The 24,612-nt window shown below is 39.6% G+C and overlaps 1 protein-coding gene across 1 annotated transcript in view; it reads left to right on the top strand.

The window, feature by feature from the left end:
• The window catches only part of USH2A (usherin), a 928,983-nt gene that overhangs the window by 366,899 nt on the left and 537,472 nt on the right, over positions 1-24,612 (top strand). The window contains exons 21-24 of the mRNA XM_014481290.2: positions 2,287-2,417; positions 15,060-15,186; positions 19,968-20,069; positions 22,385-22,564. Of these exons, the coding sequence (XP_014336776.2) occupies positions 2,287-2,417; positions 15,060-15,186; positions 19,968-20,069; positions 22,385-22,564 (540 nt within the window). The remainder of the gene's footprint in view (positions 1-2,286; positions 2,418-15,059; positions 15,187-19,967; positions 20,070-22,384; positions 22,565-24,612) is intronic.

A 24,612-nucleotide genomic window follows, 5' to 3' on the forward strand; every position in this document is an offset into this window, starting at 1 on the left:
GATAAATTCCAGCTGTTTTAAGTCCACTTAGTAGGAGAGATGAGAGTAATAAAGCTTATATGAGGGGTTCAAGTGAGTATGAATGCTGAAAAATGATGTGATGAGACAAACATTCTATTTCTGGGAAATGAGAGAGATATCAGAAGTCTAACAAGAACGTAATGTCCTAGAAGGTGGGATACAGAGACTCAGAGTGTGTGACGCAATGAAACATCACAATGAGTAGAACAGGCATGTTTGAAAAGGGCCAAAAGCATGAAATCTAGAAGATAAAGTTGCAGAAGCTAAGAAGGCCAGGTAAAGTTTCAGTTGCCTCTTTGGAAAGTCTAAAGTCCACACCCCAAGCTTGCCTTTGTTGGTATTGGAATAATTCACTAAAGACAGATATACCACAACCTTCCTTTCCAAATTTGTCTTCTATGCAGACTTCTTAAGCCAGATAGTCTATATAAGGCCTGAAATGGGGTCTTGCCTATTTCTCCAAATTCATCTCTTAGCTCCCTTCTCTACATTCAGCTTTCCTGAGTATTTTGCATGCCTCTGGCCTTTATAACAACATCCCCCAGAATCCTTCATATTCTCTGAAAACAAGCTCAAATATCTTATTCTTTTTGGAACATTCCTTAATCCCTTTGAATCAAATGATATCTTGTAAATAGGCCTATGTCACTTATCATACCTCACTGCTAGACAGCAAAAGAGACACAGATGTAAAGAACAGACTTTTGGACTCTGTGGGAGAAGGCGAGGGTGGGATGACTTAAGAGAATAGCATTGAAACATGTATATTACCATATGTGAAATAGACTGCCAGTCCAGGCTCGATGCATGAGACAGGGCACTCAGGGCCAAAGAATATATTCAACCTGATTTTGGTATTGACCATCTGGTGATGCCCATGTGTAGAGTCATCTTTTGTGCTGTTTTAAGAGGGTGTTTGCTATGACCAGTGTATTCTCTTGGCAAAACTCTCAGACTTTTCCCTACTTCATTTTGTACTCCATGACCAAACTTGCCTGTTACTCCAGATATCTCTTGACTTTCTACTTTTGCTTTCCAGTCCCCTATGATGAAAAGGACATCTTTTTTTGCCGTTAGTTCTAGAAGGTCTTGTAGGTCTTGATAGAACTGTTCAACTTCCGTTTCTTCAGCATTACTGGTTGGGGCATAGACTTGGGTTACTGTAAAATTGAATGGTTTGACTTGGAAACGAACAGAGATCATTCTGTTGTTTTTGAGATTGCGCCCTGGTACTGCATTTTGGACTCTCTTGTTGACAATGAGGGCTACTCTATTTCTTCTCAGGAATTCTTACCCACAGGGGTAGCTATAATGGTCATCTGAATTAATTTCACCCATTCCAGCCCATTTTAGTTCACTGATTCCTAAAATGTCGATGTTCACTCTTTCCATCTCTTGCAGTTTACCTTGATTCGTGTACCTAAGGTTCCTATGAAATATTGATATGTCTGTTAAGACACATACGTTTTATATCTCCAACTAAACTTGAAGCTGTTTGAGGACACCAATTGAACCTCTTAAACTTCTTTTCCAGTTTCAATTCATTGACAAAACATCTTACTTGGAGGAAGAGCTCAATAGTATGGGTTGAATGGGTGGGACGCCTGGTAGAAGGGAGGTCAGGCCAGTGTCTGGTAGTTGGAAGACATCACAGAGAAGCATCACATGTTTCCCCTGCTTCCTGAGCTGGGGCCATTTCTGAGAGCCAAGAGCACTGTGTGTCTCGAGCAGTGCTGGTAGGTAATCTGAAGGGTGAGTGGAGCCCCGGAATTCTGAAGGCTACAGAGCATTTAGTGATGGGAAAATTGGCTCTGTGGACCACTTTATAGCAGATCTTTCTAGTTTTTAGCTTCTACTACTGGACTAACTCTTTAAACTTCATAAGTATTTTAAATAAAGCCCCTTGTGTTTCTTTCATATCAAAATCCATTTATTTTTATGACTCTGATAATACTACTGCATTTATCCCTTTTGTATCCAGTTTTGGGTTGACAACATATCTTTTTATGTTGATAAGTTTTGCACATATTTAAACTTCATTATATATTGATTAGTGGGAGTGCAGGCTTGAGTTTCCAAGTATGGGTTGGCATTCATAATGGGATACAGTTAAAACCAAGTGGCTGGACCATCCCAGGGCAATGTTGTGTATAATTCCCCGATTGCACTCCTTACATCATAAATAATAATGAAAGTAAATGTACATTTACCAGAGAGAATCAACAAAACCCAGCCCTGATTTGCTGATTGCACTTTTCTCCCCAGGTATTAAAGCCAGCTTTCGAACAAGGGTGCCTGAAGGTTTGATTGTCTTTGCGGCATCACCTGGCAATCAGGAAGAGTATTTTGCAATTCAGTTGAAGAATGGACGCCCGTATTTTCTTTTTGATCCTCAGGTAAATGAATAATTATAAGAGTTGTCATTTTTGAGAGTTTATCGGTTGCTTATATTTTCACAATGAATCCTCACCAAAAACTTACAGATGAGTGCTTTATTATTCCCACTCTACAACAAGTAAAATGAAACTTCAAAAGTGATGTGACTTACCCACAGCTAAAATAGCATATTCAGTGCATTGAAATAAGATTAAGATGGTTATAGAGTAGAGAACAAAGAGAACAGTGGTAGGTTGAAAAGTTGGGTAGAGACTAAGTAATTTAGGATCTTGGAAGCAAATAAAGGGTTTAAATTATTCCTAAGGGCAGTTCAGTTCAGTTTAGTCACTCAGTCGTGTCCTACTCTTTACGACCCCATGGACTGCAGCACGCCAGGCTTCCGTGTCCATCACCAACTCCCAGAGCTTGCTCAAACTCATGTCCATTGAGTCGGTGATGCCATCCAACCATCTCATCCTCTGTCGTCCCCTTCTCCTCCCACCTTCAATGTTGCCTAGCATCGGGGTCTTTTCCAGTGAGTCAGTTCTTCGCATCAGGTGGCCAAAGTATTGGAGTTTCAGCTTCAGCATCAGTCCTTCCAATGAATATTCAGGACTGATTTACTCTAGGATGGACTGGTTTGATCTTGCTGTCCAAGGGCCTCTCAAGAGTCTCCTCCAACCCCCACAGTTCAAAAGCATCAATTCTTTGGCACTTAGTTTTCTTTATAGTCCAACTCTCACATCCATACTGACGACTGAAAAAGACATAGCTTTGACTAGATGGACCTTTGTTGGCAAAGTAATGTCTCTGGTTTTTAATATGCTTTCTAGCTTTGTCATAACTTTTCTTCCAAGGAGCAAGGGTCTTTTAATTTCATGGCTACAATCACCATCTGCTGTGATTTTGGATCCCAAAGAACTAAAGTCTTTTACTGCTTCTGTTGTTTCCCTGTCTATTTGCCATGAAGTGATAGGACCAGATACCATGATCTTCATTTTTTGAATGTTGAGTTTTTAGCCAGCTTTTTCACTCTCCTTTTTAACTTTCATCAAGAGGCTTTTTAGTTCCTCTTCACTTTCTACCATAAGGGTGGTGTCATCTGTGTATCTGGTTATTGATATTTCTCCCTGCAAGCCTGATTCCAGCTTGTGCATCACCCAGCCCAGCATTTCGCATGATGTACTCTGCATATAAGTTAAATAAGCAGGGTGACAATACACAGCCTTGATGTACTCCTTTCCAGTTTTGAACCAGGGCAAATGGGAAACTGCTGCGTAACTGTCTAAGGGCAATGGGAAACTATTGCATAGTTGTCTTCACTTTTGTTAGAGGAAGGTTAGTAAGCATTTGCCATTACGTGCTGTATTGGGCCCATGAATAATTGAGGGAAAAGACTATGTAAAACCTTTTTCTCAAGTTTTCAGCTTAAAGCTTCTGATCTATGCTTGTCAAAGAAGTGTTTTCTGTTATAGTGGTAAAATAGGCACAAATTTTCCCTTGTATCTAAGGGATTGAGGTGAAGAGTTTCCTACACCCTGGAGACCCACTCATGTTGAAGAGAAAAGGCAGGGCCTGCTGGCCAAGTGTGCCTGAGCACCAACCCAGACCCAACAGAAGTCTTTAAGAGGCAGACTGAGCTCTTCCTGGGTGAGGAAGCTGGTACAGCCATGAGCTGGCAACTGGCGAGACCAAGGAAAAAAAGGATTATTCCTGATGTTTTAACAGTAGCCTGCTAACCACCTGGCTTGATAAGGGCTTGTGGGAATCCCCTAGAATTGAAGCTTCTTAAGGGATGCTCATAGGTGGGCAATGAGTAAGCAAATAAGAAATAGCCAACACCTAAGCACATCCGGCATCCTGGGAGAAAGGGGTAAGAAGCAGCTGTTTCTGAAGGCAAGGCAGATGGCATTTGGAAAACAAAAGCAGCACACTGAAGTTGATTGAATTACAGAACTGAAAATATTATTTTTCATTTGAATCCTTTAAGTTGATTACTTAGACGAGGGACTACTGAGATTCATTACTAGGTCAAAATATATAACAAAAATATGAAAACAAAGATTAAGGAGGATACAAATATGAAGGAGAAATTCAAAAGGAAAGCAAAAAACACATGCACAAGTAAAAGATGGATAAGAAATTAATGAAATATAAAATAGAGAAAATCTGATTTATGAAGACATCTTGATTATGAATTTATTGAAAGGACTCATCAAATGCCTGGCAAGATTAAGCAAAGCCTGTGCTTCTATAGGACCTCTGTGTGTCTCCATTATTCTGAGTGTTCTCTCTATACATAAATGCACACACATATGATCTCATTTAAACATCACACCAATTCTATAAGGTAGATACTTGTTATTCCCATTTTTGGAGAAGGCAATGGCACCCCACTCCAGTACTCTTGCCTGGAAAATCCCATGGACAGAGGAGCCTGGTAGGCTGCAGTCCATGGGGTCGCTAGGAGTCGGACACGACTGAGTGACTTCACTTCACTTTTCACAGGTGAAAATCTAAGTCAGAGTTAAATTATTTTTCCCAAAGTAATACAGCAGATCTGTGACCAAGCTTTTCAACATGGAAGAATATTTGTTGATGTCCAGAGACTCAATTAAAATGCCATCCATGCACTATATTGGAAGGAAATGTTTCAGCAAGAATGTTTCAGAAGAAAAAAATAATCTGAAATATAGTGGAGAAGCAGTGGTGAGTGGTAAACCTAGGGATATTAAGTTCAGCCAAAGTATTTAATGACAGACTGAGTAGAGATGTGTTTTACAGTGCCAAAGAATCTTTGACATAGAAGAGACAGGCAGCAAAGGAAAAAGAAATCTGATAATTGTTTGGTGCTAAAATTACTAAGAGTTGAAGGAGAGGACGAAAGATGAATGACTTAAAAGTTTCTAAGGTGTCAGTTTAATAGAGGGGGAGTTACGGTATAGGTCATATTAGTTTCTAGATTCCATAAAATAAATGGACAAAAATATTTGATTTTTAATGTGACAAAGAAGTTGATTACTAATAGAATGAAAACACTCCAAGAATGATTAACAAGATGAAAAAAAAAAAAAAAAAGACTGCTAGATGTAAATATCAGCAAAAACATATAAGAAAGGAAACAATCCATTAAAATAGAAGAATAATCAATGAGAAAGAAAAAAAATCTGGTTCTGCTTTTTCTACCTAAATATACCTAATTCCTACCTAAATCTACCTAAATTACTATCTGGGTATATTTGAGACAAAGCCAGAAAGGGAAAGCTTTAATCATATAGACATTTATTGATAGAGCTTTAAAAGTACACAATGTGGGTTCGTGTTGATTGCCTGTCTTCATTCTTGGAGTTGCCACATGAGGTATTGTTTTCTTCCCTGCTTTAGACGACGTGTCTTAACTGGAGTCACACAGTGATCTGATGATAGAACTGGCACTGAATTTAGTTTATTTCATTCAATGAAACATTGTTAAAAATGTCTTATCCTGGGACTTCCTCGGAGGTCCAGTGGTAAAGACTCTACCTGCCAATACAGGGGCTGAAGGTTCAGGGAACTAATGACACAGGGTAAGGCCAACAACTGTAAACAAAGCAAAACAAACAAATGAAAAACCCTCTGTCACATAAGTGGATATACAACCAATTTGCATAGGAAATAAAAATCTTTAAAAAAAACTGTATTGTACCCCAAGCACTGCAGTAGGCAATTATGCACTAGAAACGCGGGAATGAGGATAAAACAAAATGCCACTCCAGCCATCCTCTCTTGGGATCCCCATCTTCCAAGACTGAAGTACAGAGTCTTGCTGAACTTGGACATGGTACTGCCAGGGTGGCTTCACACTGCTTCACACTTAGAATCAGTCATGTGCCCATAAACATCCATCCTGGTGGTTTTGAGTGTAATTCTAGGTGACCACTCAAACCCTGGAGCTACAGCTGTAATAGTACAATGGCTACAGGTTTATTCACAGGTTTTGAGTATCTAATAAACGTGCCTTGCTTGCCACCCCCCACCCCCAACAATACTCTCTAAACATATAGAGCAAAATCCTTGCAGAATTAATCAAGAAATGGTTTTATCAGAACTGAAGCATGACTGCCATCTCTTTAACAGTGTTGTGTTTCTTTCTAACGGATGTGGTAGCTTCAGATTCTGCAGAAATGGAAGGCAAAGACGTTAAGCAATGCTTAATTCCACTCAGCCACATGATTGCTGTTCAGATCCTGAGGTTGGCTTCTAGAAAACTCTCTCCATCTCATCTTTTTCATCTCCTCTCCATGATAAGATAGACTGGTATAAACCATAGCAGAGTTCAAGGAAGTGTTCACAAGGCACTACCCACGATTCCCACCCCTTACCCTCCTCCCTTAGACAGTGCCTGAGAGTGCTCCTCACTCAAACTGACATTCCCCACTGCTCTGTCCCTGCCCTATATACCCAAATCCTGACCTGTATGCAAATCTGGGACTTGCCCACCAAATATTAATGAAACTGTTAAAGCCAAACAGTTGGAGAACCAGGGGGATGGAGAGGGTTTAATGATGCCTTCAAAGTGCATTTTTACATGGAATCATACTATCAATCTACAAGGCAAAAGTTACCTGCATTTTCAGGAAAGTGACAATTAATATATACAAAAGAAAACAAGGTATTGATTGAGTAGGCCTGCCTTAGGGTGTATTTGGAAAAATATAATCAGATGAATCAAACTACATGCTCATGGGTCATGATGCTCTTTATACCCATGAGCTCAAGCTAGCCAGGATTGGTCCTTTCTCACCACCAAGGAATTTATCCAGGTTACCTGGACATATTTGCTAACTTTTTAATGAAATCGCCATGTATTATTATCAGACAAATAATTGTGGAAACTGGGGGTTGGAGACTATGTGATATAGTCTTACATTTTTTTTCTGTTTTGGGTTAGGAATATGAATACAGTTTTTTTTTTCCTCCTTTTAAAAAATTGACTAGTGAAAGACTAGAGATCTCTTCAAGAAATTAGAGATACCAAGGGAACATTTCATGCAAAGATGGACTTAATAAAGGACAGAAAGGGTATGGACCTAACAGAAGCACAAGATATAAGAGGAGGTGGCAAGAATACACAGAAGAACTGTACAAAAAAGATCTTCATGATCCAGATAATCACGATGGTGTAATCACTCACCTAGAGACAGACATCCTAGAGTATAAAGTCAAGTGGGCCTTAAGAAGCAACACTACGAACAAAGCTAGTGGAGGTGATGGAATTCCAGTTGAGCTATTCCAAATCCTAAAAGATGATGCTGTGAAAGTGCTGCACTCAATATGCCAGCAAATTTGGAAAACTCCGCAGTGGCCACAGGACTGAAAAAGGTCAGTTTTCATTCCAATCCCAAAGAAAGGCAATGCCAAAGAATGCTCAAACTACCACACAATTGCACTCATCTCACACGCTAGTAAAGTAATGCTCAAAATTCTCCAAGCCAGGCTTCAACAATATGTGAACCATGAACTTCTAAATGTTTAAGCTGGAATTAGGAAAGGCAGAGGTAGCAGAGATTAAATGGCCAACATCTGCTGGATTATCAAAAAAGCAAGAGAGTTCCAGAAAAACATCTATTTCTGCTTTATTGACTATGCCAAAGCCTTTGACTGTGTGTGTCACAATAAACTGTGGAAAATTCTGAAAGAGATGGGAATACCAGACTACCTGACCTTCCTCTTGAGAAATCTGTATACAGATCAGGAAGCAACAGTTAGAACTGGACATGGAACAACAGACGGTTCCAAATAGGAAAAGCAGTATGTCAAGGCTGTATATTGTCACCCTACTTATTTGACTTATATGCAGAGTACATCATGAGAAATGCTGGGTTGGATGAAGCACAAGCTGGAATCAAGATTGCCAGGAGAAATATCAATAACCTCAGATATGCAGATGACACCACCCTTATGGCAGAAAGTGAAGAAGAACTAAAGAGCCTCTTGATGAAAGTGAAAGAGGAGAGTGAAAAAGTTGGCTTAAAGCTCAACATTCAGAAAACAAAGATCATGGCATCTGGTCACATCACTTCATGGCAAAAAGATGGAAAAACAGTGGAAACAGTGGCAGAGTTTATTTGGCGGGCGGGGAGGGGGGGCTCTAAATCACTGCAGATGGTGACTGCAGCCATGAAATAAAAAGATGCTTACTCCTTAGAAGGAAAGTTATGACCAACCTAGATAGCATATTGAAAAGCAGAGACATTACTTTGCCAACAAAGGTCTGTCTAGTAAAGGCTATGGTTTTTCCAGTGTTCATGTATGGATGTGAGAATTGGACTATAAAAAAAGCTGAGCGCCCAAGAATTGATGCTTTTGAACTGTGGTGTTGGAGAAGACTCTTGAGAGTCCCTTGAACCTCAAGGGGATCCAACCAGTCCATCCTAAAGGAGATCAGTCCTGAATGTTCATTGGAATAAATGATGCTGAAGCTGAAACTCCAATACTTTGGCCATCTGATGCGAAGAGCTGATCATTTGAAAAGACCCTGATGCTGATAAAGCAGGAGGAGAAGGGGACACCAGAGGATGAGATGGTTGGATGGCATCACCAACTCAATGGGCATGAGTTTGGGTAAACTCTGGGAGTTGATGATGGACAGGAAGGCCTGGCGTGCTACAGTCCATGGGTTTGCAAAGAGTTGTACATGACTGAGGAACTGAACTGAACTTTTTAGAATCGAAGTGTACAGGCCATGGGGTCACAAAGAATCAGATATGACTGAGCAGCTGAGCACAGTACAGCACATAGTTGATTTACCATGTTGTGTTTCTGTGTATGGCACAGTGACTCCGTTAAACATATGAAATGAAGTGAAGCAAAAGCCACTCAGTTGTGTCTCACTCTTTGTGACCCCTTGGAGTATACAGTCCATGGAATTCTCCAGGCCAGAATACTGGAGTGGGTAGCTGTTCCTTTCTCCAGCGGATCTTCCCAACCCAGGGATCGAACCCAAGTCTCTCACATTGCAAGCAGATTCTTTGCCAGCTGAACCACAAGGGAATCCAAGAATACTGGAGTGGGTAGCCTATCCCTTTTCCAGCGGATCTTCCTGACCAGGAATCAAACCAGAGTCTCTTGCATTGCAGGCGGATTCTTTACCAACTGATCTATGAGGGAAGCCCTATATATATATGTTTATGTATATAAAGTGTATAAATATATATGTAATACTATAAATAAATATATATATATATATAAAATATTCTTTTCCATTATGGTTTATCACAGGATATTGAATATCGTTCTCTGTGCTATACTGTAGGACCTTGTTGGTTATTCATCCTATAACACTTTGCATTGGATAATCCCAAACTCCCAATCCTTTCTTCCTCCATTCTCTTCCCCCTTGGCAAGTAAAAGTCTGTTCTGTATGTTATGAATATTGTTTCTTGAACTAAGTAAGAGCCACCCCAAATTTGAAGAAGCTGAAGAGTTTGTTTTACATGTCTGTCACTGACATTCAAAATATTTATATTTTAAATAATTTAGGTACCACTTCAAGCTAGTTTTCTTTTCCTTGTGTCTTAAAGGATACAAGGTTATCTAATGAGCACTTTACTGCACTCATCAGACAAGTAGTTATTTACTCAATGTGTCTTTCTTATCTGAGTGTACAGTCCAGGGAGGGCAGGACATCCTTGAGGCTCAGTGCAGTCCTAGGAACATGCATGCTTAATCACTCAGTCGTGTCTGACTCTTTACGACCCCATGGACTGTAGCTTGTCAGGCTTCTCCGTCCATGGAATTCTCCGAGCAAGAGTACTGGAGCGGGTTGCCATTTCCTTCTCCAGGAGATATTCCCAACCCAGGGACTGAACCCTTGTCTCCTGTGTCTCCTGCATTGCAGGTGGATTCTTAACATGCTGAGCCTTGGAATATAGTAGGTAATACTACATAAATGTCTGTTGACAGATTGGCTGACTTCCTGGCTTGATAAATATTGGTAAAATAGTGTTCATAATCGAAGAAAATTACTCATTTTCTAGGATAAAATTTCTGACTCTTTAATGATAATTTAATTTAGTTCTTATTTGTTTTAATTTGTCAATTGTTAGATACTTTGACTTGTATCAATGGTTGTTTTCAGATTACTGTTCCTGAATCCATTCAAAGTAATTAAATATTGAGTTGTGGAAACAGCATTATGTAAGAATTTAAAGTTACTCGCTAACACATAGTTTCAAAATACCTGTAGTCATTGTGTATGCATGCTCAGTTGCTCAGCATGTCTGACTCTTTGCGACCCCATGAACTTTAGCTCACCAGGCTCCTCTGTCCATGGTATTTTCCAGGCAATACCTGGAGTGGGTTGCCATTTCCTACTCCAGTACTCATCATGTAGTTTGTTCTTTTAAAAGTATCTTAATAAACTTAAGTAATGAATTTTTACGCAACAGTGTAATTCTACATAAAGTTGTAAAATTCATTCAATGAAATGAATCCAGTTCACTATATTAAGACACATTTGTGAGAAAGGGAAAAGATTTCTTATAATATTTAAAACTGGATATATGTTTGCATATTATGCACTGAATACTTAGAATTATTGTTCAGTTCAGTTCAGTCGCTCAGTCGTGTCTGACTCTTTGCAACCCCATGAATCGCAGCATGCCAGGCCTCCCTGTCCATCACCAACTCCCGTAGTTCACTCAGACTCACGTCCATCAAGTCAGTGATGCCATCCAGCCATCTCATCCTCTGCCGTCCCCTTCTCCTCCTGCTCCCAATCCCTCCCAGCATCAGAGTATTTTCCAATGAGTCAACTCTTTGCATGAGGTGGCCAAAGTACTGGAGTTTCAGCTTCAGCATCATTTCTTCCAAAGAAATCCCAGGGCTGATCTCCTTCAGAATGGACTGGTTGGATCTCCTTGCAGACCAAGGGACTCTCAAGAGTCTTCTCCAACACCACAGTTCAAAAGCATCAATTCTTCAGCACTCAGCCTTCTTCACAGTCCAACTCTCACATCCATACTTGTTAGGAGTCACTAAAGAAAAAGTACTCCATTTTTTAACTGCTGTATTTTTTATTGTCTCAAAAAGTTGGCTATAGTCTTCCCATTTTTATTAGATTAATTTCAATTTGGAAATACTTGATCAGATGATATTTTATTGACTAGTAACGACTTATGGTTCTCATTTAAATGTTTTATGTTCATTCACATAATAAACTGACTTCACTTAGAGAAGTGGTGAAAGTGAAAGCTTTCAAAAAATTCAGAATAGCATCTATTTAACATGTCTAATATTTTCCAAATAGAAAGAACAAACTGCACCAGGTTTGACACCAGACTTAACCGCAGAATTATTCTCTTAATATTGGTGGGGGAAATATCTTAAACTATCATCAAAAAAATAGTATGCTGAGTTCTCCTAAGTATGAAGAAAATTTGGCATAGTGAGGCTATCTGTTATGTATTGGAATGTGTCACCAATAAGTGTGATTTCTGATGGAGAGAACTATTAATGCTTCAGATTGTTGCCAAACATAATATGAAGAACCACTTACTCAGACACCTGATCTTTAGAATGCAGCATCGTTGGTAACAATTTTAACGCTAACTAAGTACACTTTGATGAGACAGCATTTAATAAAATGCTCATTAATTTCATCATTAGCAAGGGTATGCTAAGAAGTAAGCCAGTTTCTTATGTTACGCCCAATTAGCATCCCATGCTAGTAATCCCATTAGTATTGTTGAATTCACTAATGGAAAAACTAATGGGCATGCTACCAGGGCACATTAATTGGGCACGACACCAGTTCTGGTTTTAATTATTAAACTACGATAATGAAATGTGTGTTTGTAAAATATTAAAATGTTGAAATTGGGTGGAAGAAAATAAAAGAATATGTAGAAAGAAAGAGTTATATGGGAAGTCAACTTATAAAGATTTGAGAACTTATCAAAATGCTCATATTTCTAGCTGATTGAGTTGCCTATAAAAGTTGGGGTATTGTCCATGTGGGAAGCAAACCCTCCCCTACTCATGGGAAATTAAAAGCTCTTTTTTGGTAATATGAAATCCTGTATGTCATACATGTTGTCATCCTCTGTATGAGGCCTGACAGGAGCCAATTAAATGCATAGAATGGACAGGGTATGTTGCTGAAGCTATTTTAGAGAAATATAAACAAATGTTTTATTGACAATGGTGTGATTAATACTGTACTTTTGTGATATTAAACCATCACCATATTACATCAGATAATTGTCAGTTTTATCAGTTTTGAAAACCAGTATAGCAAAATAATTAGAATTTGATGAAACATTCCAAGTAATTTAAACATTTATTTTGTAATATTTTATCCAATCTTTTTTTTGGTTTTGTTTTTAAAATATTGTATTGATTGAAGTTAATTATTTCTAAGGGCCTTCTCCTGTGGTTCAGCTGGTAAAGAACCTGCCTGCCAATGCAGGAGGCACAAGAGACACGGGTTTGTTCCCTGGTTTGGGAAGATCCCCTGGAGAAGGAAACGGTAACCCACTCCAGTATTCTTACAGTCCCATGGGGTTGCAAAGAGTTGGACATGACTGAAGACGCTCAAAGAAAGAAAGCAAAAATTGTTTTCCTTTTGAAGGTTTAGAGTAATTTCCTGTTTTTTTTTTTTTTCTTTAATCATAGTAGTTTTAAATGATGATGGTGAAAGTGAAAAGTGAAAGTGAAGTCGCTCCATCATGTCCGACTCTTTGCCACCCCGTGGATGGTAACCTACCAGGCTCCACGGTCCATGGGATTTTCCAGGCAAGAATACTGGAGTGGGCTGCCATTTCCTTCTTCAGGGGATCTTCCCAACCTAGGGATCGAACCCGGGTCTCCTGCATTGCAAACAGATGCTTTACCATCTGAGCCACTAGGGAAGCCCAAATGACGATGGTAACAAAGTTGAAATATCTTTTACTTAGTCTTATGTGTTCACTAACATTAAAAAACGCACCATTGTGCTAACCATGATATACGTGGCCCCAAACTGTTAAGATGAAAGAGATCTCTTCTCTTTATTTTCTTATCCTCACTTCCTCTGAGCTAATCTCTAAATACCTGCCATTTCCTGATTTTATCCATTTAGGAACTCATTTTTAACTCTGATACTATTACCTTAAGCAAAAGTGCAAATGCTTGATTTTAGACTACAAATCACTGAGTACTAAGTTTAACCACAATACTTATGTTAAAGGTATTAGCAACTAGTTTTTTTTAATTTAAACTTTTTATTTTATATTGGTGTATAGCCAGTTTACAATGTTGTGATAGTTTTGGGTAGACAGCAAAGGGACGCACCCATACATGTACATCTGTCTATTCTCCTCCAAACTTCCCTCACCCCATGCTGCCACCTCACAAGGGGCAGAGCTCCACGTGCTGTACAGTAGGTCCTTGGTTATCATTTTTAAGTACAGCAGTGTGTACATACCTGTCCCAGACTCCCTAACTATCCCTTCCCCTCATGCTTCCCCCCTGGCAACAATAAATTCATTCTCTAAGTCTGTGAGTCTGTTTTGTAAATAAGCTCATTGGTATCATTTCTTTTTAGATTCTACACATAAGGGATATTGTATGATATTTTTCTTTTTCCATCTTTCTTCACTCAATATGATAACCTCTAGTAACTAATTTTTAAAGTGAATCTAATTCCTTCTTGGTATTCATCGTGTAGTGAAGGTAAAAGAAACTAACTTGCCACACATTTTACTATCTTTAGAGCAGAATCATTTTAATGGTACTATATTAGTTTCAAAGTCTTGTCTTTTTCATATTTCTGGCCCCAAATTTAAAATATTAGAATAGAAAATTCATTACCTTTTGTTTGAGTATAGTTACTCAAAATCCAAGTGTACTTATAAGAGATTTTCATTCTGAAGAGTTCTTTTCAGATTTGAGCCTCATGGTAATGCAGAAATACATCAGAGAAATGCCAGAATGATGTATCAACTTTAACTTTGAATTCTGTTTGAAATGTGTACATGCTTGCCTCAGGATTGTGTTGAAATTTATAAATTGGTTTCTAACAAATATACATGTATGAGTAACATGTATATAAAGATGCTTCCTCCTTGGAAGAAAAGCTGTGACCAACCTAGATAGCATGTTAAAAAGCAGAGATGTTACTTTGCCAACAAAGGTCCATCTAGTCAAAGCTTTGGTTTTTCCAGTAGTCATGTACGGATGTGAGAGTTGGACCATAAAGAAAACTGAGCACTGAAGAATTAATGCTTTTGAACTGTGGTGTTGGAGAAGACTCTGGAGAGTCCCTTGGGCTACAAGGAGATCAAACCAGTCAATCCTAAAGGAAATCAGCCCTGCATATTCATCGGAAGGACTGATGCTGAAGGTTAAACTCCAGTACTTTGGCCACCTGATGCAAAGAACTGACTCATTTTAAAAGACCCTGATGCTGGGAAAGATTGAAGGCAGGAGGAGAAGGGGGCGACAGAGGATGAGATGGTTGGATGGCGTCACCAACTCGATGGACATGAGTTTGAGCAAGCTCAGGGAATTGGTGATGGACAGGGAAGCCTGGCATGCTGTAGTCCATGGGGTCGCAAAGAGTCAGATGTGACTGAATGAATGAACTGACTGAATATGTATATTTACTCGCTGATTTTTTTTCACTCATTCATTCCCTTAAGGGGTCTGCAGTGGAAGTTACCACAACTAATGATGATGGTAAACAATATAGTGATGGCAAATGGCATGAGATAATTGCTATTAGGCATCAAGGTTTGGGCCAAATCACACTTGATGGGCTGTTCACAGGTAAGATCTTCCTTGACAAATATAAATGCCTCTATTGCTATGCTGATGTTGCCATACTCCTCTGTGCTTTTATTTCTTCATCCCTTTTTTCACCTGTTTATCCCTTCTTCATCTAAATTGCTGTTGATTTTGCTTTTGAGGTGTTCTTAAATGATGAAATCTTGGCAATTATTTTCTCCTCTATGCAGGGTTCAATAAAGCAAAAATAAGAGCAAAGTCATCAGTATCAACTTTGTGTTATTTTCAGGTCTTTACAGTTTGCAAAGGCTCTTACTTAGTTTTGCTTTACTTTTACTTGCAAAGAGGGAAGTCATTGGAGAATTTTGAAAAGAGGATGACATGATATGACTTCTTTCTTTAAAATTAACACTCTGGGTACTCTTTGGGGGGTAAATTTTAAGGGGAACAAAGATGGAAGTATGGACCTAAGACAAATAGATGTTTCTCTAGCAAAGATGGGTTTATTCAGAATCAGCAAAGAATTTCAGTTCAGAGTCTGCAATCTTTTTTTTTTTTACATATTTTTTTTATTTATTTTTTTATTGAAATATAATTGGTTTACAGAGTTTTGTTGTTTTCTATCAAACCTCAACATGAATCAGCCATAGATATACATACATCCCCTCCCTTGTGAACCTCCCTCCCCATCCCGCCTCTCTAGGTTATTCAGAGCCCCTGTTTGAGTTTCTGAGCCATACAGCAAATTCCCATTGGCTATCTATTCTATGTATGGTAATTAAGTTTCCATGTTACTCTTTCCATACATCTCACCCTCTGCTCTCTTCTCCCCATGTCCATACATCCATTCTCTATGTCTGTTCCTCCATTGCTGCCCTGTAAATAAATTCTTAACTACCATTTTTCTATATTCAATATATATGTGTTAGAATATGATATTTATCTTTCTCTTTCTGACTCACTTCACTCTGTATAATAGGTTCTAAGTTCATCCACCTCATCAGAACTGACTCAAATGTGTTCCTTTTTTGGCTGAGTAATATTCCATTGTGTATATGTACCACAACTTCTTTATCCATTCATCTGTTGATGGGCATCTAAGTTGCAATCTTGGTGCCATATGTAGCTCCCACACAGCAATGGAAGGTAAACTCTTTTATAGAGTGGAAAAGGAAGTTTGAAGAGCTGTAGTAAACAAGCATGTGTCTTTTCATTGGCCAAGTCATTGCCAAGAAAGAAGAGTCTTCTTCCTGATAGACTCATCACATGAGAGCTCCTCTTTCTGGCCTTTCAGATCTATTTAATTGAGGTTTCTTTTTGTTATTTTTTTATATTTCCCCTCCCTTGATCAGGATTTCTCTTTCAGAGTACCATTGATCAAGAGTCAGGTTTTCTAGTTTCAATGGCTTTTTTCCCTTAACTTCAGGAACTACCTTTCCTGGGTATGGTATCTCACATCAGAGGGGAGTAGCACAGAATGGGAAATTACTGAGTTCATATTTGAGTAGCAAGGGGGAGTAGGAGGAGAACTCTCAGACCGTTTGTATCTATAGTCCTTGTTCTGTATTATCAAGATCAAGGACACTGGAGACGATCTGAAGCATTATGGCATCACCAATGTTTAGCAATAAATTTCCAACAGACTTGGTTCAACCTTCTTCAGGAAGTTGCCTCATCAGATGTCGTCTGCTTCAGTTATGGGAAATAATTACTTTAATATCACCAGATTATTTGAGGTTCCTTCAGAATTTGGAGAGTCTAGGAATCTATTCCTTGGACTCTCGTGGCACAAGCCTTGCTGAGCAATACCTGATGAGGCTTCTCTCATGAGGTTGAAGAAAGTTCTTCTGGAGGTATCTTTTCTAATAGATAAAATATTCAGGTTGGAAAGTCTTCATCTCTTGAGAGCACAGTATAAAAAGATTGCTCTACCAAAACATGGTTATTTTTAATAGGAGAAATTTGGCCTTCACATTATTGGAATATCTCTCCTTTTTCAGTTGGAGGCCAAAAAAGCAGGAACCAAATGTGCTGGGTGTCCTGCAACTGTTTCAAAGGGTGAGAATTTTTGAGTTCCAAAAAGTGTGGATCTGAGATTTAGAGAGGCCAATAGCAATGCTTTGGGCCAAAGTACTTGTAGGACCTCTACTGATTTTGCCAGTTGAGTATTAATAATGCCATTACTGTGATCAGCTGAACCGCAGGACTGAGAGTGGTAAGCACAATGAAAATGTTGTAAAACTGCCAAACAGCACAGACTTGTTGAAGTACTTGGACAGTAAAATAGATTCCTCAATCACTATTAAGTGTGTCTAGATCTAAGTATAGCCCTTGTTCTGATATCAGTTGCCCTAAATATCAAACCTGGTTTTGGGCAAACTGCAATATTTCTTTGGTGACCTTATGTCCCTTTAAGGCTAACAGCTTTAGTAAATGGTTGCTGTCTTCCTGTGAGCAGGCTTAAGAAGATCAAAGAGGCAAATCATTCACACATGCAACAGAGTAGACCTATAGGGAACTTTATATCATCTAGATCAACCTTTAGGTTTTACAAGAAATAAGAAGGGCTCAGTAAAACCCTGAAGCATTACTGTCCAGGTGAATTGTTTTTCTTCCCAAGTAGAGGTAAAAAGATGCTGGTTAGTTCATCAAGTGGAATACTGAAGAATTCACTGAATAAATCAATTGCAGTAAAGAATTTGCTTCCAGTAGGAATAGATGTTAGAACATCTGAAGGTTAGGAACATCAGGGTATCGGGGAGCAACAATGTTGAGGTCCTGGACAATCCTCCACTCTGCCCTTAGGTTTTCTCACCGATGAAATAGCATCATTACAGGAACTAGTATGCAGATAATAAAGCCTTGAGCTTTGTAATCTTCTATTATAGACTTTATGCCTTGAAGGGCTTCTATACGTATAGGGTATTGATTAACTCTGGGAAGAGATTTTGAAGGATCTACTTGAATCTAGATGGGAGCAGGCATGCTGTGAATTTTGCCAATGTCAGTTGGAAATTTTGCCCATAAGGATGGTGGAGACTGATTCAGTAGGGACAAACGATCAGTGTTTCCAAAACCATCTCTAGGACTGTCAAAGACAGAACAAATAAAGATGACAAAGGGTTATTTAATTCAACTGGCTGTTTATTTTGATGACTACTCTGAAATTCCGGAGAAGGCAATGGCACCCCACTACAGTACTTTTGCCTAGAAAATCCCATGGATGGAGGAGCCTGCTAGGCTGCAGTCCATGGGGTCGCCAGAGTTGGACACGACTGAGCAACTTCACTTTCACTTTTCACTTTCATGCGTTGGAGAAGGAAATGGCAACTCACTCCAGTGTTCTTGCCTGGAGAATCCCAGGGACGGAGGAGCCTGGTGGGCTGCCATCTATGGGGTCCCACAGAGTCGGACACGACTGAAGCAACTTAGCAGCAACAGCAGCAGCACTCTGAAATTCAAGAAATATTTCTCCCTTTTGGAACACTAGCAATAGTAGTTGTCCCTAATAAATGGGTAGGGACAGAGGAACTAAGGAAAAAAAGGCATGTATCTCTCAAAGGGCCTAAAGGAAAGGGAATAGGTCCCAGAGACAAGAACCTCTTTAGATTTGTTAGCGATCCTCACTATTTGAACTGTTTTAGGACTCGGAGGCAGAGGGTTCTTTACAGTCGCGAGGTAATTATAGCCCAGAGTATATGAGTGGTGTCAGGACTAGAAGAAATTCAACCCCAATCTTAAGAAACATTTCCCTAAGCTGATTAAGATGGAGGATTAGGAGGAGCCCCTGTAGTTCTTCAGAGGCCATTGGTGAGTAGTGGGAGGAGGCTGGAAAGGTTTTTATAAAATTTTATTAGAGATAACTGCACTCATTGGTTATGTATTGTCTATGACTGCTTGAGGTTGTATGGTCTACAGACTAAAATACATACTACCTGGCTCTTTCCGGAAGAGTTTTGCTAAACCCTAATATAGAGCATGACTGTGAGGTTTGGGACTTGAGCAACTGGAAGAATGTAACTGGCATAACTAGGGTGGGCAAGCTAGTTGGAGAAGTAGATTCAGAGAGAAATGTCCAGAGTTTGGTTTGAACATGTTAAGTGTTAGGTACCTATGAGCCATCCAAGTGGAAATATCATGCTGAGTCCTGGATCCCAGTACATTTAGAGAGGATTTCAGGATTAGAGATAAAAAAGGGGAGTTACCAGTTCAGGATGTATTTAAAGCCACAGTCCCAGATATAAGTAGGGATAATTAGAGTGGTTTGGGCTCTGGGGGAAAAAAAATGCCATTCTCACAAAGAATGATGGAGTTAGTTAGGAATTTCTAACTTTTCTAAATTTCTAACATTTCTCTCTGAATCTGCTTCTCCAACTAGCTTGCCCACCCTAGTTATGCCAGTTACATTCTTCCAGTTGCTCAAGTCCCATATCTTGCAGTCGTGCTCTACATTAGGGCTTAGCAAAACTCTTCTGGAAAGAGCCAGGTAGCATGTATTTTAACCGGAGATTTGCATTGGTATGCAGCACACGGAGGGACCCAGGCCCTTTCAGAGTTCTCACAGGTGTATAGCTCCCTCTTCATCCTTTTAGAGGACTTATGGTGTTTATGTGGGTGGTAAGGAGATCTTGGAACAGAGGAGGTCTGGGTTATTCTAACATCAAGATGTTGGGATGATAATTAAGAACCAGTGAAGAAAAGTAGCCAATAGCAGAGAACCAAGAGGGAAGTGCATCCCGAAGCACAAGGAAGGGTTTAATCATTTGTTAAATTTGTAGAATAGATTGTCCTGCTGAAGTTCTCATCTGCTTTTCCATCCACAGGCTCTTCAGCCACCACGAATGGTGGTACTGTTATTGGAGAGAACACAGGAGTGTTTGTGGGTGGGCTGCCACAGGGTTACACCATTCTCAGAAAGGATTCTGGTGAGTTTGGGGAAAGTATAGAATTTATATGTTGTCTCCATAATTGGGGCTCCCCTGGTGGCTCAGCGGTAAAGAATCCTCCTGCAATTTAGGAGATGTGGGTTCCATCTGTGGGTCAGGAAGATCCTCTAGGGAAGGAAATGGCAACCTGTTCAGTAGTCTTGCCTGAGAAATCCCATGGACAGAGGAACCTGGCAGGCTACAGTCTATAGGGTTGTAAAAAGTCAGACATGACTTAGTGAATGAACACCACCACAATTTAGTGTAGAATCAAACTATATCATGTTAAAGTATGGATAATTATATTATTTTCTACCTCATGCTGTATTTCCTACATCACTATGTCAAAAATTTCCTTTAGATCTCTTATTTTCTAGAGGAACCATGTATTACTTATATTTAAATTCTTAGAAACCAGTTCTTGATATATCAAAGAAGGTAATTAAACTTTTGCTGAAATAAATTATACTAATTTAAGTCAAAGTTTTATAATTTGGGGGTCAAAGGTATGAAAAACTTTGAATTTTGGAGAGGGATATATTTAAATCCTTGACTTATTATAGTTACCTCCTCAGAAATACCTGTAGAGAGTGGACAGTTTTCATTTGGTCACTCTAGACTGGTGGTGAAGTCTCCTGAAAGCATTCATGCACGCATGCATGCACACACACACACACACACACACACACTGAAAGGGAGAGTTATCTTCCCATCAAGCATGCTTCTTAGGTGACAGTAGTGGTAAAGAATCTGCCTGCCAATGTAGGAGATGCAAGAGACACAGGTTCGATCCCTGGTTTGGGGAGATACCCTAGAGTGGAAAATGTCAACCCACTCCAGCATTCTTGCCTGGACAATTCCATGGACATAGGAGTCTAGCAGACTACATTCCATGGGGTCGCAAAGAGCTGGACACAACTGAGCCACTTACATACACACACATACTCACATACACACATGCTTCTTGGCTCTGGTACATGCAGGAACCAGGAGGAGAGCATACCCCAGTACCAACTACCCCTCTTGTAGAGGACATCATTCCATTATAAATAAATCCTTTGACATTGTGCATATAACTTGACTTTGTGAAACACTGATCACTGGTAAATACCTTCCCTAGGTTCAGGTCGTGAACTCAAAAGCTGAGAATTCAGCTTTGCACTGATTTGTAAGGACATAGCCATATGAAATGCAACCTCAGCTTCAGGTGCCTTCTTGCCCTCTCAACTTTTTTTTTTTTTTTTTTTTTTTTTGCTCTTTAATTCTATTATCTGCTCACTTTTTCTCTTTCCCAACCCCTTATGACCACCCTATTTACTGTGTTCATAAGCCCCACACTTACTTGGTCTGGGGAGTTCAAAAAGTAAGTGTAACATTATATTAATGCCTAAAAATTGGTGGCTCAGATGGAAAAGAATCTGCCTGCAATATGAGAGACCTACGTTCCATTCCTGGGTTGGGAAGATGCCCTGGAGAAGGCAATGGCTACCCACTCCAGTATTCTTGACTGGAGTATCCCCAGGGACAGAACAGCCTGGTGGGCTATAGTCAGTGTGGTCACAAAGAGTTGGACACGACTGAGTGACTAAGCACACACATTGCTTTACTTGTATAACAGACTGGGTTCATAATGCTGAAGGTACTAAATTATAAAATATGGATTGTATAGATGGACTTGCTTTAAATCTTGCTTTTAAAATGTGTTATTGCACTTTTATTTTTAAGACCAGAAGCAGATGAAATCTCCTTGTTAATTCAAGAGGCAATGATCTTGCTATTACTGTAAAACCAAGGTTTTTGTGCAAACATCTCTTTCTCCAGATAAGATGACTCTTAAACTAGAGCATAGCATACCAATTATTAGCACTTACCATAGCTTCTGGCAATGGCACCCCACTCCAGTACTCTTGCCTGGAAAATCCCATGGACGGAGGAGCCTGGTAGGCTGCAGTCCATGGGGTCACTGAGAGTCGGACACGACTAGGCGACTTCACTTTCACTTTTCACTTTCATGCATTGGAGAAGGAAATGGCAACCCACTCCAGTGTTCTTGCCTGGAGAATCCCAGGGACAGGGGAGCCTGGTAGGCTACCATCTATGGGGTCACACAGAGTCAGACACAACTGAAGTGACTTAGCATAGCATAGCATAGCATAGCTTTTGGCATGGGTCTTTATGTGAGTTATTAAGAAGTTTGTCGGAAGAAGGCAGTGAGACCTGTAGCCTCTTTCTTTTACTTTAATGGCACATCAAATTAATTGCATGAAAAAAATTTCTCACAGTACATATTTCTTGATATCTATCAACCCCTGCAGACATAGTCCAAAAGGGTTTTGTGGGCTGTCTCAAGGATGTGTATTTCATGAAGAATTATAATCCCTCTGCTACTTGGGAGCATCTGGTTTGGCAGAGTTCTGAAGAGCAAACCAATGTGCATAACGACTGGGAGGGATGCCCCACTTCACTCCAAGAGGGAGCCCAGTTTCTAGGGACAGGTAAGAGTCTAAAACAGACATTGGTCATTGCTTAACTTGTATGTTCTATCTTGGTATAATTTAGTCTCCCCAACCTGATTATTTTGACCTCATATGAACCTGTTGTCACAGAAACACCTAGTTATGCCATGATGCCCATACACATATTTTCAATGTCTGAATATATAATATAAAATTGTAAGATTCATAACTACATATTCATGTGTAAGATCTCTGACAGTTTTGGGTTTACATATGAGAGTGACACTAATGTCCATTTGTAAGTCCACTGTTTTACTTAGAATATAGTTTTACTTAGATGTTTCAAAGGAATTTTGTTTTGTCTGGCTAATCTGTATATTTGTTGCATCCCATTATACAGACCAGTAGTTTTCCTAAGAGTAAAATTTCAGCTATGTCATGGGGTAAGTAGGTCCTTAAGGGAGAGCTAGAGAATATAACCATCATTGCCATTGCTCCAAAGGCTGTGGAGAACGGGAGGTGAAGTGTCCCCAGCATAACCCCAACCTACAGTCTCTGTCTACCAGCCACTCAGGGTAAGGATTGGAAGGGAACATGGTAGCTTGACCAAACATGGCTTGTTTTTCAGTAACAGCCCACTATTGCCTGCTACGTTTATGGCTAAATGAGTTAGATATTAAGTTCATTAAACTATCTTCAGAATAGAAAGTTAAATAATATCATACTTTGTATACTTGTTCACTGTTTTTTCTCACCACTGTCATTTGTCAGATTTTCTCTTATGTCAATGCAACTTATTGTTAATAGTTACATATTAGTAACACAGTAATAGTCTTAATTGTACATGGATCACTGCCTTTTCATGGCAAAGGGGCTTGTATAACTCAACGAAGCTATGAGCCATGCCATGCAGGGTCACCCAAGTCGGACGGGTCATAGTGAAGAGTTCTGACAAAATGTGATCCACTAGAGGAGGGAATGGCAAACCACTCCAGTATATTTGCCATGAGACCCCCAGGAACTGTATAAAAAGACAAAAAAAAAAGAAAGAAAGAAAAAGAAAATATGACACCAAAAGATGAGCCTCCCAGGTTGGAAGTTGTCCAATATGCTATTTGGAAAGAGCAGAGGACAATTACTAATAGCTCCAGAAAGAATGAAGCAGCTGGGCTGAAGCAGAAACGATGCTCACTTGTGGATGTGTCTGTGATGAAACTAAAATCCAGTGCTGTACAGAACAGTGCTGCATAGGAACCTCGAATGTTAGGACCATGAATCAAGGTAAATTGGGTGTGATCAAGCAGGAAATGGGCTTCCCTGGTGAATCAACGGGTAAAGAACCCACCTGCAATGCGGGAGACCTGGGATCGATCCCTGGGTTCAGAAGATCCCCTGGAGAAGATCCCCTGGAGAATGGCTACCCACTCCAGTATTCTGGCCTGGAGAATTCCATGGACAGTATAGTCCATGGGGTCACAAGGAGTCAGACACGACTGAGCAACTCTCACTTCACTTCACTTCACTTCAAGCAGGAGATGGCAAGAATAAACATCAACATCTTAGGAATCAGTGAACTAAAATGGATGTGAATGGGTGAATTTAATTCAGATGGCCATTATATCTTCCATTGTAGGCAAGAATCCATAGAGGAAATAGAGTAGCCCTCATAATCAACAAAAGAGTCTGAAATGCAGTACTTGGGTGCAACCTCAGAAAAGATAGAATGATTGCAGTTCGTTTCCATGGCAAGCCATTCAGCATCACAGTAATCCAAGTCTGAGCCTCAACCACCAATGCCGAAGAAGCTGAAGTTGATCAGTTCTATGAAGACCTAAAAGACCTCTTAGAACTAACACCAAAAAAAGATATCCTGTTCATCATAAGGGATTGGAATGCAAAAGTAGGAAGTTAAGAGATACTTGGAGTAATGGGCAGGTTTGGCCTTGGACTACAAAATGAAGCAGGGTAAAGGCTAACATAAATGCACCAAAATAATGCACTGATCATAGCAAACACTTTTTTTCAACAACACAAGAGACAGGTTTACCCATGGACATCACCGAATAGTCAATACTGAAATCAGATTG

This window comes from Bos mutus, chromosome 16, assembly GCF_027580195.1.
Source record: "Bos mutus isolate GX-2022 chromosome 16, NWIPB_WYAK_1.1, whole genome shotgun sequence".
In the NCBI taxonomy this organism is placed as follows: Eukaryota; Metazoa; Chordata; class Mammalia; order Artiodactyla; family Bovidae; genus Bos; species Bos mutus.